This window comes from Falco naumanni, chromosome 11, assembly GCF_017639655.2.
Source record: "Falco naumanni isolate bFalNau1 chromosome 11, bFalNau1.pat, whole genome shotgun sequence".
NCBI lineage: Eukaryota > Metazoa > Chordata > Aves > Falconiformes > Falconidae > Falco > Falco naumanni.
In genome coordinates this window covers 25,052,067-25,068,473 of record NC_054064.1, presented here as the reverse complement: position 1 = coordinate 25,068,473, position 16,407 = coordinate 25,052,067, and the positions used below count along the sequence as shown (strand labels likewise).

Genomic DNA, 16,407 nt, shown 5'->3' with positions numbered 1-16,407 from the left:
TTGGATTAAACTACAGAGGCAGCGATTCTTTTAGAGCATTCAGAACTTGCAGCAGAGCTGCTCACAGCTGGCAGGTTCTACTTACCGAGGGGCTGTTGAATCGCTCCACAACCTTTGCTCTCTTTTTAATGGACATGGTGCCATCCAGTCGGACATACAAATACCTGGAATATACAGCATTTACTACAATCAGACTGTTGCAACCACTAGAACATCCTACCTGAAAGAGAAAAATCTTTCACAAACAGCCTTGTAACAAGGGCCTGGGCTTTAGGAGCTTTTGCAGAGGGCCAGAGCTTTTCTGCTGAGTGACCCCAGTAGCCAAAGCATAAGCCACTTAGTTCCAATTCAGGAAACATCTGAGGTAAAAAACAGATCACAAGTTCCTGCTGATAGAAACTTTAAAAATAGCCAGTTTATTTTACAATGTAGGCTGCAAGTACAGTCTTGCAGGATTAAACAGATGAAGCCCAAAGACAAACCTTCTGTTCCTGCAGAGCTTTTCAAATAGGTCCAGCGTCTGAGTGTAGTTAGACACTAAAACCACCTTGTCGTTACTGGTGCTTTTTGTAACAGCAAGGATATAGTCCAAAACCAGCATCTTTCCTGGATAAAAAGGAAAGAAAGAAGAAAGTTAGGGCACCAGTTCCCAAATTCAAGACCTTGGAAGGGCACTTGATAAGGTGCTAAATACAGTCTCATGGTTGCCTGTGTTAGGCAGCACATTTGCACTGTTGAGTTCCACAGTACCCGAAAGCTGGGGCTCCACAGATTTGGTGCTGTAGCCAGCAGGGAACAAGTCCAGGGCTCCCATAAAACCCTCTTCCTCCTCCACACACTTATCATGGATAAGAGCAGGGTCTGGAAAACAAACAGAGCTCAGACTGCAGAGTACACAAGGGAGACCCAAAAAAAACACCACCAACAGTGTAAAACCAAAACCCATTACACAAGCGGATCAACTCACGATTGCAGAGCTTCTTCAAGGAAGTGATGGAAGAGAGAGATGACACACTGATTTTGCCCTCCTTCAGCTCCTCCACTGGCTTGGCTTGCTTCAGGAAGTTCTTGTACAGCTCAGCCTGCAGAGGTGTCAGTCTGAAACAGAACAAGAGCTCTGCAGTCTCAGCCTGTGCCCAGACCAACCCTATCCTTCTTCCTCCATCTACACAGTGCATTCCTTTTAGCCTGCTTTTTTTTGGCCACAGCATGGATAGCCTAGAACTGCCTTCAAGGCTGATGGCAGAACAATGATATCTCATCCCAGAGCTAGAAGAGAAGCTTGCAGGTATTCTGCATAGCCCAGGGCTCTACTGTAAACAGCTGCTCAGAGCATGCCATCTGGCCAGCAGATCCACCAGTTGCAGATTGTCCATCCACGCTTCAGGAGGAAAAGCAACACATCGCCAATGGCTACAATCTCATTCCTGGAGGAAAGCACGGAAGGGCTTTTTGCAACACTTTAGTCCTTCCTGTTGCTCCTCCCGTTTCCTGGCAGAGTATGTGTTTTTTGGTACCTGCAGCAGACCACCTGCTCGATCTTCACTGGCAGGTACTTGGACAAGATGTCTGAAGTTCTTCGAATTAAACACCTGCAGGGAGGGTAATTAAGATCAGATGCTTAGATGATGTCAAAACCCTGTTTTATCACTATTATTCCTCATGAGCTCAACACAGTGTCCCTTAGATATCTCATGTACAAAAGTCTGTGACAGTCCAATGCATGGCATGACAAAGGCCAGACACCCACCACCCACAGAAAGCCAGGATAAGAAGCTCCATCAGCCCATGCTACAGAGCCCAGTGTATAACCCATTGTCTCTGTGAGGCCTCCAAATTTGGTTCATCAGACATGGAGGGATTGTGCATGATTCCACCTGACAAAGCCCAGTCCCTTACAAGAGAAACTCAGTTCTTCATCAGACTACCAACAGCACTCTCAACTTGAGCTGCAACAGACCAGCAGCATGGACAGCAAACAAGGACAGGATTTAACCACAACACACTACAGACATAACCCAAAGCACAAGCAGGCAGCTCCCCACGTAATAATTAAGTAGCCATCCTCAGCCAAGACAGGTTCATTTTCTGGCCCAATTTCAGTGAAGGGCATATCCTTTGGGGCTGTAGAAATGCCCCACGGAACAGTTCTACCACACTTTAGAAAAGATGGGATGGGCTAGAAAAACTGCTGAACTGAGCAACCAGAATAAGAACGAAGTGCAGAAACCCAGTTCTGCCAGGACACAACAAAAATATGTTACAAAACCTAAAGATGACAACCAGCAGGGATATACAATGGCCCCAAAATCTGTCAAAGGCTATTAAAGAAAGGAATAATCTGGTCTCCAAACTCATAAGCAGTAGGATGAAAAGTAACAGGCTTAAACTGCAGTAAGGAAGATTTATGTTACACATTAAGAGCATTTTCTAACTGCAAAGACAGTGATGCTCTGGAAAAGGTGTCCTGAGGAATCTGTAAGGTCTTCAGTGCTGGGTGGGTGTTAAGTAAGGGGTGGTTTAGGTCTAACACCTTCTACCTTAGGACAGCAAGATGGATTAGACAACTTCTACAGGGCCCTTCCAGCCTTACAACTATGATTCCACATGTCTTTGCATCACTCTCTCATTTACAATTCCCACCAAATTCAATTAATTCATCTGTTACTACTTTCAAGCTTCATCTTCCCTATTTATGCATCGTGACTGTTGCACAATAAAGGAAGGACACAGACCTCAACACAGGCACAAGCATTCCTGAACTCACTTTTACACCTCTTTTCTATCAACTAGAAAAAGAAATAAATGCACCTTAAGAAGGAATAAGCTCTCCTCCTCCCAGCCTTTCATTTCTCTTAGGCTTCTGCAAGCTGACCTGAGTCAAGGTCAAAGCTGTCTCCATAGAGAGGCTGTACTTAGCGTGAAATTCAATTTACCATGACTATGAACTGCAGGATCATATTTGTGATGGTTGCAAAAGCTCAGATTTAAAAACAAAACAAAAAAGAAATTAAGACACCAGCAATGCTGAGAATTCAACTGAGTGTCTAGAAAGAGTTCTTAAAGAGACACAAGTGATTGCCAGCAGATGTGGATAAAATGGTTGTACTCGTGAATAGAAAAGAAACCAGGTTTAAACAAATCCCCAAAACCAACCAAAGAGAAATAAGACAGCATTTTACATCACAGAAGTGCTTCTCGGGGATCATAAGTCACATCTCTGACACTTGTAGTCTAATCCCATTAGCCCTACAGAGCCAACACAGCTATGAAAGTGTGAGCTGGACTCTTTTGTGACTTAGGCAATCAACAGCAGAACTGAGCAATATTCCTTAGACACTTTCTGTCTGCCACACAACACCTGGGCTGGATGGATCTCAAGTTTGACCCAGTCTACACTGTAGTTATGTTAACACAAATAAAAGGATGCTGCCTGACTATTCAGATCCCACGAGAAAACAGAAACATAAGAGTCAAATCATGATTCAGTACCTGAGTACATTTGCTTGGGGCTGACTGCAGCTAACTGTGTCATTTCAATGTGCTATTTTTCAGACTAAAGCTACATGCTATTTAGATTTCTCAGGCAATACATACTTGCACAATCACTTGCTGAATAGACATAACTGGCAAGAGAATTCATTATAGCTGCAACTGTAATTTGGAAAGATACCAGTGTACACCAAGGGTCTGCAAAGATCTGGCAAAAGCTCTGCAAAGAGAAGAGGGATGACATTCACCTGTTCACAATACTGATCAGCTCTTTAAGCCTTTCTTCTCCTTTGTGTCGCTCAGCTTCACTTGCATCCGCATCTCTGCCTTTCAAGATGGGAATTTCAAAATGTCTTTTAAATTCCTGTGCAGTCCCTGTACAAAACAGAAGTGAAAAGGTGACAACTACCACCAAATAACCTTTAATCAGTACCCCACAGCTCCAGTTATCATACCACAAGCATGGGGCCCAGCAGATAAAACAAACTCTCGCCTCATCAGTATGATTTGTTTTCCTTTCTAGTCAGGAAAAGCAAACCAGTACCAAAGAAAATAATGTACTCCAGCAATAATGCACTGCATAGGTCATACAGTTTCAGCTAAATCTGAATCATCAGGCATGTACTGGTTTTGCTCACATTCCAGCTATACTTTTATCCCCAGATTTCATCCTTGCAAACAACAGCACAAGCATTATGCATGCCTGTTCCAAAATTATCTGTAATCAGTTGCTTAATACTGGTCACAGGCTGGAAGTGGGAAAAAGCTGCATGCACGCAGTTTTGCCAGCAGTAGTTACAGTATTAACCTCATCATAGAAAAAAACAAACTGAAACTACAGGGAGACTAGCCTTGCCCAAAGTACAGGTCAAGGGGGGCAGGGGAAATCACATCAGCTCCCTGTAATAACTACCCAAAATTGAAGTGCACAGAAAAAGCAGATGTAGAACATCTACCACTCTATCCCATTGTTTCCTTGAGAAATCCTGAGGGCAGAACAGCTGAAAGATACATCCCAATTGCTGCTTGCAAGACTAAGAATCTGATGAATGGTGTTTAACTGGAGTTGTGCATGCATTAGAATTAATGAGAAGCCTCTTGGACTAGATGCACAACAATCCCAGACCAACACGGGTGCTGAGTTACACCAACAAGGAAATGATTTACAGATTGGTTTATTTTCATCCCTTGACAGAAAAAACTACCTCTGTTGGCAAAAACAAGCTGTTCCACACTGGAAAACACACCTCCTAACCCAGTGATGCAGGAGAGCATGCAAAGACTACTTTGCTTTTAAAATGAAAACAGAGCTTGCAGGCATAAGCAGAACATAGGAACCAGAGTCAGAATATTTCAGTCTGCTACCAGCAATTGCAGAAGGGGTTTGATACTGAAAACTAGTCGGTATCTCTCCTCCAGACATTTTTCCTTCTCTCTCAGATGAAGTTAACCCCATATGCACAGGACTCCATTGCCTTAAAAAACAGGAGCAGTCTTAACTCCAAATGCTAGGCACCACCCTCAGCTTTCTCCGATTATCTGAAAGTGGGACGGCAGACTGCCAGAAATTTGGGCTTTGTTGCTTAACTCTACCACACAGCACACAGTTCCACCTCACACCAGTCACTTCAATCTCCTGTGCCAAATGGATATGAAAGCACGCACAGGGGAAAAAGCCATTTCCTAGGCTGCCTATCATACTCAATGCAGAGAGCATGCTATGTCAAACTCTCCTCCCCATGGAGCCTTTCCTACAAAGACATCATTCCTGGCTTAGATTTCTGAACTTGCTACAGCCTGGAAGTGTTGTGGGAAGTACCATTATGAGCTGGTTCTTCCTGCCCAGCAACTCCTGCAGTATCTCTAAGGGCTTACTGTCAAAGAAACTTCCAGTCTACATGAACATTTTGGCTAACCAGTATAGCTAAGCAAGATCAGCCATGTAGTACTTGGGGTCTTATATCCATTTCATCTCAATTAATTCCCCTTCCAAAATACCTGTTAGACTGGTGTACTTTAAATTACAATCTTCTTGAAACAGAGCTCTGATGATATACAGCCTCTAGAACAGGACACCCTGATCTAAACTTTCTGGATACAAACTTAAGGAGAGTAAGTCTCCAACCTGTATGTGACCTTTCCTCTCACTAATGTCTTGGTTGCTGTTTTCACTAACACTGGTAGCTAGGGGAGGCCTTGCCAGCAATTTCCCCCTCCCTCATATCTCTCACACATTCAACTCTTACCTAGGATGCCTGAATTGACAAAGTGCACCAAGCTGAAATATTCAAGCAGGTCATTCTGAATGGGGGTGCCTGAGATAAGGACTCGTCGAGGTGTATTTAAGCTGTTGAGAGCTTGGTATGTTTGGTTTTCAGAGTTCTTCAGTCTATGGCCCTTTGAAAAAAAGAAAAAAGGAATGAAGCTGATAAATCCAGTGGCCCTGATCAGAAGCAGCTTGGAGATCCTCATCAACACTGGTATGTTGTATCTTCCACAAGGCACCTCACCACTTTTCCCATTCCTGGTAGTGGACTAAGTGGTGTATGTGTATTAACTGTTGCAACAGACTTCTTTCAAAGGCAAGAATCTGGTGGGAAACCTGAAGCCATTATGCGAGGCAACATGACATTACAAGCTTCCGAGACCAGGAACACCTGAGTCACACCCAGGCAAGAGGCCCTACCACAAAAATAACAACGACCATGTTAATCTTAGCTATAAAAACTGTTTCCTGTTCAAAGATGGAGATGTTTTCAGCTATCAACACGAGGCCCTGAACTCTGGAGCAGTAACACTGCATCACTCTAGGTCAACACCACAAACCACTCAGACCACCTATATCCAGGATTTTCAGGCCTTTGCACACTAATAAAAAGAGGTTGCACACCTCTTACTGGGGTAACATGAATACAGGCCCCATTTCCCATGCCTGGGAAAAGCAACTTTATTAGCATCTGAGTGCTATGCTAAAGCATAAGTGATGGGACACTTTTTCTAAGTGCCAGACCACTGCAGAGCTGTGTATTTATTGGGAACATATGGAAGACAAGGCCAAGGACCTGCATTCCCAGCATCCCTAGCTGTTGGTCTCATCCCAAGGGCACTGAGAGGTGTGGGCAGTCACGGACTTGGTAGACAGGTGGATTGGAGTTACACTTGTGAGGATGCTCTTATTAAGCTCCTCTCAGCACTACTCTAGCAAATACGGACCCAAACCACTGGGTGGCACCGCTAATTTAACAAATTCCCTCTTAACTGGCAGCAGAGGACACCTCAACAGTGGCTGAGCCCCCTGGCTTGATCGTTTCAAGGAGGCAGAGAGCATTTTTTTTTATTTTGTCCTTTAGAGCATCTCTGGCTCTCACTACCTATAACCACAAACAGGGATCAATACATGAAAAAACAACTCGATTTCAGCCAGGTGGAAGCAGAGCTTGATAACACAGGCTTGGCAAACTTGACTCCCTGATTGCTGGCTGCTAGATCTAAGCCAGGTTTGTCTCCTCTTGAACAAGCAGCACATGACATAACTCCTCACGCCACTCTCCTACCTCTGCCTCAAGCAGGATGCTACGGAGAGGGAAATAGGGTCCCTGCCATGGGAGTGCCTTTCAAACTCCCCAAGCACAGAATAAGATGGCCAGATGCCAGCAGCCAGCTACACACAGGAGCATGCTGAATCACAGAATCATTTACGCTGGGAGAGACTTTGGGAGTCTCCAGTCCAACCTCTTGCTCAAAACAGAGCCATGTTAAAAATTACTGGGCAGAACATGAGGCCAGGCCAAACAGAAAGTACTTCTTACTTTAGCAAAGACAGGCACAAACAAATGCAAACAAGATCAGTGAGCTAGGGCACTACCCTCCCAACACAGTAAGGCCTCTTCTTTCAGTGTCAGATAGGCAGTGGACCTCCTTTCTACTACGTATTTCACACTGAGAGGGCCCTAGTAGGTGCCTCCAACCAGCCAGAGACCTACCAAGTGGCCACAGTTACCACCACCTGGATTTTCTTCATATCTCAGCTCCCAAAAACACCCTCTCTTGTTCAGCCTCAGCCAGTATGGATGAGATAGTTACCCAAGAGCCTCTCAAACACCACAATGGGTGCCGTCCACAGCTAAACCTTGTTTCCTGCAGCCCACCCTGCTTTTAAGAAAGCAGAGCCAGTTTTGCCCAGATCTCAAGAAAATTATCAGGAACAGATTCCCCTCAAAGATTCCCCTGTACCTCATCACATATGACCAGCCCAACACTGCCTTTCTGTAACGCCTCGGCATGGAGTCGGAAGGTCTCATAGGAGATGATCAGGATGGGTGAAGGCACTCGCGGGCCACGCTGGTTCATAAAGCCAACTGCAGACAGAAAGGAGGTAAAAAGAAAAAATAAAAGGGATGAGGAAAACCAACAGAAAAAGGTTCAAGCTCTGTAGTTAAAACTTTTGCCTTAAAAATCTAGGAAAACCTGTCCGTTTCAATTACTTCATAGCATCCCTTCCACCCACATATACCTGTGCTATTTTCCCCACAACCGTCCCCATTTCCATCCCCCTCTTACCTCTGCCCAGTCCTTTCCTGGCTTCTGGCTAGAGCAAAGAAGAGGCACTGGGACTGCCCTAACTTAAGCACATGACTGGACTTTGATTATTGCAAAAGATCAGCTATTACCAAACAGGCAAGGGTCTGACCTAAACATGTTAGTGGAGAGACTTTTGTCAGTTTCCAGAGCTCTAATGACAGCCCAGAGATGTTCAAATCAGCTACTGTAGGCTTCTTCCAATGCAAGATTTTGACCTAAGTCAACCAACCACACCATTTGCAAACATTTCTTACCTAGTTTACGGTCAATCTCTTCTTTGGAGCCTCCATCAATGGCCAGTGGCTGGATCCTTCCCCCCAGCCATTTCTCTACTTCATTGTACCAGTTCCTCACCAGGCTGGAGGGAGACACCACCATGGCTTTCTCAATTTCAGGCTTGCAGTCTGGACTTTGCCGGAGAAGTGTCCACATGAGTGTGATGCACTGCAGGGTTTTGCCCAGCCCCATTTCATCTGCCATGATACAGCCATGACTCCCGGGGATCCGCCGGCTTGTCACACAGTCCCAGAGGAATTTCACTCCCTGCCAAAAAATTGTTCTCTCAGAGCTAGATGGGGACACCAGCAGAATGACAACTTTATTACAGCTTCATTACCACAATGCACAGGACTGGTACTACAACAAACAGCAAATCTGTGTAGCACATCCCTAAGGACATGCGTATTCTAAAGAGACTGAGGGAAATCACCCAAGACAGAGCCAAAATGCAGCCACACCTGGTTTGGAACAACATTACTGGTGCCAACACATAGCTTGTAACATCCTACTACATTTTAACTGTACAATTATAACTAGCTTCCTGACATAAATTTCCAGAAATTTCTACCCTTGGTTGCATTAGATAGACCCAGACCATCAGCTAACCTGCATCAATCACTGCAAAGAGGTTAATCAGCTTAACAACACCCAGTTAGGTAGTTTTAGAAACACAGAATCATAGAGCGAGCAGAATTGTTTCTGCTGCCTGATTACTCCCAGAACACCCTCAAGCAGACCTCACCACTTCTGCCTAGAAGTGCAATGACTCACCTGGGGACTCAAGGTCCAAAGCAGATTTAGCTTCAGAGAAGACACAGAGCTGAGATTATAGCCCACATCACACGGTGGGAGAAGAGCTCAGCCCTACATTAGGCTCTGACACATCACCAAAACTAAAAGCAGGGGGAAAGAAAAAAAACAACAAAACACACACACACACCCCCCCAAGACTCTGCAAAATGTTCCTCTAACATGTGATGACAGTCAGAGAAAATCAGGGCATTGTATTGGAAACATATAAGCTTCCTGCACTGTGTCCCCAGAGCAGGGAAAGGGACACAACCTAAATACACCTGGATGGATTCATGCCTCTGTGCTCCACTACTTGGGACCGGAAGATGGAACACCTTCACTTGTACCTTCAAATCCTTTTCTTTCTTTTTTAGGCCCCTAACAACAGGTTCATGACGTTTATTTAAGCCAGCTGAATAATTATGAAATACATCAATGACAAAAAGAGTGCATTTGACTGGGGATCCAGCTGGGTAACCTCCCAGCAACCCGGCAAAAGACATGACAAAGATGGAGTGAAGCTGTACAGTCTGGGAGCATCACCTGAAGCAGCACAGGAATCTTAGCAGGCAAAGACTTGTTAGACTAGAACAGAGACTGCTTTAACAGAGATATTCAGCTGTCAAAAACCAGAGTGTGCCTAGTACACCAACGTAACTATCATTACTTGACAAAAGCACCAGCAGGCAGTATCTTACCCAAAACCAGAGTGCCTCCGGCTATGTAGCCAGACACGAGCATTGCACTGGATCACAGGTCCAGTACCAACTCTGAGATAAAAGTACAAGCCAGGAGCAGCCTACAGTGCTCTTAGAGCCAACTGATCTCCCATGCAGGGACACATCCAGCTTGACCCGCTTAGCCTGCAAGATCAGCAAGCACAACTTCCATCTGTGCTGCCTCTAGGCTTAAATGATAACATACTGCATCTGTGATGAACTTCAAACTGTTCAGATACCTACATTATGTATTTGGCAATTAGTACCCACTGCTTCAATATTGTGATGCTGCACATATTTACAACATAAAATGTTTTTTGGCGCTTTCCACTGGCGAATTCCAAGTCTACGTAGGTCATGGACAGCTCACACCTACAAAGGTGTGAATACCTATGTCCAAATAAAACACAGTGAAGCAGGAATCTACTCCACGCTGTCCTGGGAACCATGGTACCAGAAAAAGAGCTTCAGCGTTTCCTGGCTCAGCGACTGAAGATCCAACTAATTCTGCTGACCAGCAAAACACAGCAGTGGACAGTCTGCCCTGCCCAACTCAAGACTGGACTGCAACATAATTTACTGCAACTATATCTCACCCCTTCCACATAGGGTTCCACTCGGCAGAGCTCCATCTCCAGACTTCAAGATAAGTAAAGGCTGGACTTTCAGCCCTAAGTCTGCAAGATTCCATCTCCCTGAAGAATCTGGTCTTTTCTTAAGGTACCACTGGTGACATAGAAGTCGGCCAACGTGCTTTCCTAGACCTGCGTAACCAGTGCACAACAGTCCAGAAACTCCCCAGTTTCCACTATCAGCTGACCTGACCTACAACCCCAGAGAACACACTTGTGCATTGGGCAGCATCACGTTTAGGCTGGGAGTGCTCTGTCCCTGCTAGATCAGAGGCAAAAGAGAAAATTCTTACCCACAAGCAAGCAGCAAATTTCCACATTTTTAAGGACGAACAGGACTGTCATACTCCCAGCACATCCTCTTGTTTAACACAGAATAGAGGATATTTGCAGCATTCAGGCCTCTAAGAGGGCAGTTAAATGTTTCACTTTGCATTTCCAACAGACTGGAGTCTGTTAGACTGTCACAGACTGTTAGCCTGTGAGGGCTATGTACACCTCACAGCGGTGGGTAACAATTCCAGCAGAACTGCAGCTTTCAGAAATGCACCAAGCCCTCCAGCCACACTCTCAGGTCCCAATGGAAAACTTACTTCTCTCTGATGGGGCCGTAAAACACGGCTGAGGACAGGATCCACCACAACATGGACAGGTGTTTTGTCCCTGCAGGAGGCAGTCAAGGAAGAAGACAGTGTGATTAATGAATTTGGCACAGCATATGTTTAGGGTTTTTTAAATCTCACTGTTATACTGAGGACTCCCCAGTGGCATGAGGGAAGCAACTGCCAACAAAAAAGCGAAAAATGGATTAATTTTGAATCAGTTTTGAGAATGAAGTCACAGAGGTCTGATCCATTGTCTGAAACATCAGTAAAACTATGTATTTGGTCTGTGGTTAAAACAAGGGCAGAATATGGTTTGGAGACACAGTTAAAAAGTCATTGTTTTTCTTGTTTTGATAACTATATTGTAACTGCATTACTGGAGAGTGGAAAACCCTCCCCTGTCCATGAAGATCCAGCTGACAGCTCTTTGAAGTTATAACAGCACAACAGGAACTACTTCAGAATAAAAACCATTAGGCAGCCTAACATTTGACTGTCAGTCACCCTTTGCTTGTCCTTAGATGCTGATGTTTCCTGACTAACGATTAAGCCATAAGATTTTCTAAGCAGCTTCTTCATGTGTCCATGCTCATTCCCTGCAACAGATTTAAATTTTGGATGAGTGTGAGATAAAAAAGCCTGTGGAAGAACACAAAGATCTGGCACGGGTACATTCCTCCTTTGATTGTTACTATACCTGAACCAATTCAGAGGCTGAATACTTGGCACTAAAATTCCCTTGACGTTCAGCTCAGACACATTTGGGAAGAAAGCGCGTAAATCTATGTGTACAAGGAGATCAGAGCTGAAACATTTGCGCCAGGTGATGACTCACTTGTCTATTTTCAGCTGGTCATGGGCACTCAGCAGCGGGGGCTCGTACAGAACCAGAGCTCCTTCCTCAAAAGGGTCATGGAGAGGATTCCTCAACCCTGCCCGTTTGATACCCAGTGCGCGCAAACCCAGTGGCCCTGGAAGCAAACAAAGGCACAACTCAAAGAACAACTCCTTCCTGGCAGAAAGCAGAGCCTTGCAGAAGGGTCTGATTACATTTAGGAACAGTTAGTTAATTGTGTGCTGGAGTGGAGATGCAAACTGGTGCAGACAGCACACCTACGTAGGGCTACTGTTTGGCAGCACTCTGCCAGCACACAGCAGGTAGCTCTGCAGCAGGAAAGAACAGAATGAAGGAACAAAGGCAAAGATGGAGCAATGGCATTGGCCACCAGATTAGGTGCACCAAAATGGGCATGACTGGGTGCAGCAGATGCCATATATGCTGACACACAACAGCATATGCTGTCTTGCAAGGTGACCAACAACTTCACCCCAGACCTGTGCCACTGGCATCCAACCATAAACAGGCACAAAGTCTCTCTCAGCTGTCTCTGGGCATCAGAGCTACTCCTAGTACCCAAAGGTTTTTGAAAGACAAGCAGAGTTCCAGAACGTACATCTCAGCAGCTCAAGAAATACATTCCCAAATACACAGTATATACTCGGTCAAACCCTCTTTCTGGATCACTTAACCCAGACTTAGCCAAAATTGTATCTTTTATGCAAGGTCAGGAATTGATCTTTCAAAGTGATGAAGTTTTACAGTATCATAGTTAGCACCATACTGCCATTACATACTCTAGGGTATTATTTTTCTCTCTGCTGAGCAACAGTAGATGTCTGGCCTTGAAGCCAATTCCTGTGAAAAGCAGAAACCAAGCATGAGTCCTAGTACTTCCTAGTATTATATTTTGATGTCACAGTTTTGGAACGGAGAAGAACACAAAAAGAACACGCACAGAAATCCCTTTTCCCATCAAAACTCAGGCAACTGTGCTCCCAGGATTGATTTTGCTTGGGAAAGATTCAAGCAGGGTCAGTTTACCCACTGCTTGTTAAAGCTCCTTGCAAGCTGAGGCACCAATGCATGCACACCAAGAAAAGAGCACACGAAACAACCTCATCTCCCAATTAAGACAGGAAGGTAACAGCTGCAGAAAGCAGCTCCTCCAGTTACAGTTCTGTTTCAGCCTCCTGACAAATCTGCTTTTCCACAAACTAACTTTGCCAAACTCTTTTGGGGCTTGTCATTTCATAGTCAGTGTCTGCTTACGGACATATTTTTGTAACTAAAGTTTGAGTGAAACTGGTTGATCTGCTTTCGAATTTTCCAGCTGAACAGTGAAGGGGAAGGAGACAAGATCTGGCCCATTTGTTTCTGAGATCTTGTGTTTCACTGATTCAAACCAGCTGAGGCTTTGAACTTCAAGACTACCTTGCTCTGAAGATCACCTTGTGACTCAACACACGAAGCCAAGTAGAAAGAAAACTGGCATGTACTATCTTTTTCACCTACAGCCTTCTGTCTGTTAGTATCATTAGGGTATTATTTAGATGGTAAACCTTCATCGCTTGGAATTCATCTTACTTTTGTATTTGCGATATGGTGTACAATCTTCTGGCACTACATCAAATATATAGCCGTAAGAACACAAAATCCGATTCTGAAATGTAGGATTATCCAAACTAAACACTAGTAAGAAATATGAAGACTTGGCTAATGTGACAGTATTTTTCTTTCAAAATTAAATCAGGATTTCTGGAACATATGCATCACTGCAAAAAATAACAATAATCCCCACAGATACATTGACAGGCTTGAGCATCATCTGTTTTACCCCAGTCAGTCAACACAGACAATCCTTAAACCTCCTCATCTTACCTTTATAATTTGGAATGGGGACTTTGAAGGGTTTGGACAAAATGCTGCGGATAAAAGCCTCCTAGGAATTCAGAAAGAAAACATGCTTAAGAAGTCTAAAATCACAGACTGCTCAAGAAGGCAAGCCCAGAACATTTTTTGAGAAGTTAATTTTGCCAAGTGCTGACAGTCCATCTATTCAAGCTTCAACTCCAAATATTTTCAAGAATATCCAAAAGAAAGAAAGTAACAAACCCGCACAATTCCCCCCACAACTCCACTTATCAAAACTATTTTCCTTTGGGTTTTCTAATGTGTAAAATCGATTTTTCTTAACTCCCCTTCTTAAATCCACTGGCATTATTCACTTCTTTAAATGCTATTGCTTCCCCCGCCTTGGTAATTCAGTCAGGCAATTGACTTCCTGTAAAGGAACTGGGTTACCACCGTAGGAAAAACCATGCTGGATCAGCAAGCACCCAGCCAGTCCAGCACCTGGTCTCCAGCAAGTGGAAGCCCAGACCAAACTGGGCAAGCAGACAGCACTTGAGCCATCTGCGTGGAAAGCTACCCACATGTCCCTGGGCACTGTCCCTCACCTAGGCTCCACAGAACTCTCTTATTCAGGATTTCCATTATAGAACATTCCTGCACCACACGTCCTTCAACATTAAATGGCTGGAGCTAGCAAAAGCCTCTCCTAAAGACTCTGTGTGTATGTCACTTCCATAACACCTCTGATTGAAAGGGTCCATGGAAGCATTTGGACTCCCTTGATGAATGAGCTCCATACACAACCCACCAGCTACGGTGTGCCAGCAGTAACACCCACTTACATGTTGACTGCTATCCAGGCAGTGAGGTCTATTGGTCAACTGAGCCAAGGGTTTCCGGAAAGGCGACCTGTAACATTCTCCACCCTCCGTCTCGCTGACAGGCTTCTGTCTCTTCCGAGTCTGAAAAACAGCATCAAGACAAAACAACTCAAGGGCATTTGGCGAGACCAGAAGATAGATGCATTGCTGTCACACTCAGTAAGCACCTAACCACACAGACAATCCACCCAGCCAGCTGAGCATCTCTGAACAGACACAATCATTACTCACCCCCACCTCACCACAGGGCAGAGCCAGCAACACCACAAAGGTCACCATGCCCTAAAGTTTCACCTGCATGAAGGTTAAAAAATTCTCCTAGCTAAGATAGCTACCACTTTCTAACCTAAAAAGGCAGCTTTGTCTGTGCTAAGATTTGTCCTGTCCCACTCCTCCCCTAAAAAACAAAAAAAGCAGAAGAAAAAAAAAGGAAGGGTCAGAAGCACAGAACAAACTACATGAAAGTCCCCTGAGGCTCCCACAGCATCTGCTGTTGCACAGGTGAAAAGGCTTCACACTGAAACCTAAATTTCAGGCACTTAGCAAGGCATGAAGTCATTGATATGTTTCCTCATTTATCAGAGTCCTCTTCAGATTGAGGCATGGTTTTAACTACCTGCTGGCACAGAAAAAGGGATTTGACACAGGAAGCACTAGGTGAGACTCTTTAACCTGTATCACACAGTACATAGCATGACAACATTCTGTTTCGTCTTGAACATCTACCTATTCCTAGTTACCAGCCCTCTCACAAACACTTGGAAGCTCTCCCAGGGATAGTTTTTTCCATAACCCACGAAGCATCACACGCACACAATGAAGTGTCTACTGACTACATGACCTGAGATAAGTTTTCTCCCAGCTAGTGAAAACAGCATAAACTTAGAGCCTAGTCCTCAATCCCCAGAGGGCGGGGTCGATAACAACCCCCGATCAGGCACCTGGGACTGACTGGGCAGCGGCGGGTCCCGGCCCCCCGCCCCGCCCCCCGGCTGCAGGGGCTCCGGCAGTCACACGGGGCCGAGCCCGCCCCAGCCCCGCCTGGGCGAGGCCGGCGTCAACGCCGAGGGTGGCGGGCGTTCCCTCCGCCGCCGAGTCCCGGGGCCCCTCACTCACCGTCGGGGGATGCCAGCCCTCCTCCTCTTCCTCCTCCTCCTCGCCGCCGCCCGCCTTCCTCTTGGCCAGCTGACTGGGAGCCAGGCTCCTCCTCTGGAAGAGGGGCACAGCACACACACGCTGAGGGGACAGCGGGGCCGGGGACAGCCCAGCCCCTCAGCCCGGCCCGGCGCCCCCGCCCGCCCCGCACTCACCATGGCCTCACGGGGCAGGGCAGACGGCCGGCGGTAACGTGCCGCGCGCGGAGCGGTTCGCGCGCGCCGCGCTGGAGGCGGGAAAGGCGCCGGGCGGGCTCCGCCCCGCCTCTTCGCCACGGCAACAGGCACGGCCGAGCGAGCGCCGAGTCGTATCGACCCGCTCGGGGCTCCGCGGCGGGAGGAGCGAGGGCGCGGCCGAGCTGCGGGCCGAGGGCCGGGCCCTGCACCGAGGCAGCCCTCCCTCGGGGCCTGGCTTCCCCGAGGCTGCTCGGTGGGGGGCAGGCCGTGGCCCTCGGGCCCTGCTGGTGCTCCGTGCGAGTGTCTGGCAGGCGGGTGGGCGCCGTGTCGGCACAAAGGTGCGAGGACAAGAGCCTGAGGTGAAGTGAGACCCAGGTTCAGACGGCAGAGCCCCGTGGCTGGC

At 46.2% G+C, this 16,407-nt stretch overlaps 1 protein-coding gene across 3 annotated transcripts in view; it reads right to left on the bottom strand.

Annotated features, from left to right (window-relative positions):
* RAD54L (RAD54 like) overlaps positions 1–16,407 on the bottom strand; it is a 23,777-nt gene extending 7,370 nt beyond the window's left edge. The window contains exons 1-15 of one of the 3 annotated variants that reach the window (XM_040610261.1): positions 15,984–16,407; positions 15,790–15,882; positions 14,635–14,754; positions 13,820–13,880; positions 11,936–12,071; positions 11,089–11,158; positions 8,328–8,616; positions 7,726–7,850; positions 5,739–5,889; positions 3,741–3,867; positions 1,518–1,592; positions 968–1,098; positions 751–861; positions 483–606; positions 86–164 (exon numbers count right to left, since the gene is read on the bottom strand). In XM_040610261.1, coding sequence (XP_040466195.1) covers positions 86–164; positions 483–606; positions 751–861; positions 968–1,098; positions 1,518–1,592; positions 3,741–3,867; positions 5,739–5,889; positions 7,726–7,850; positions 8,328–8,616; positions 11,089–11,158; positions 11,936–12,071; positions 13,820–13,880; positions 14,635–14,754; positions 15,790–15,882; positions 15,984–15,986 — 1,695 coding nt within the window. In that variant the 5' untranslated portion in view covers positions 15,987–16,407. Of the gene's footprint in view, positions 1–85; positions 165–482; positions 607–750; positions 862–967; positions 1,099–1,517; positions 1,593–3,740; positions 3,868–5,738; positions 5,890–7,725; positions 7,851–8,327; positions 8,617–11,088; positions 11,159–11,797; positions 11,883–11,935; positions 12,072–13,819; positions 13,881–14,634; positions 14,755–15,789; positions 15,883–15,983 lie in introns of all 3 variants that reach the window. The other 2 variants (XM_040610259.1, XM_040610260.1) reach the window with 2 other exon arrangements.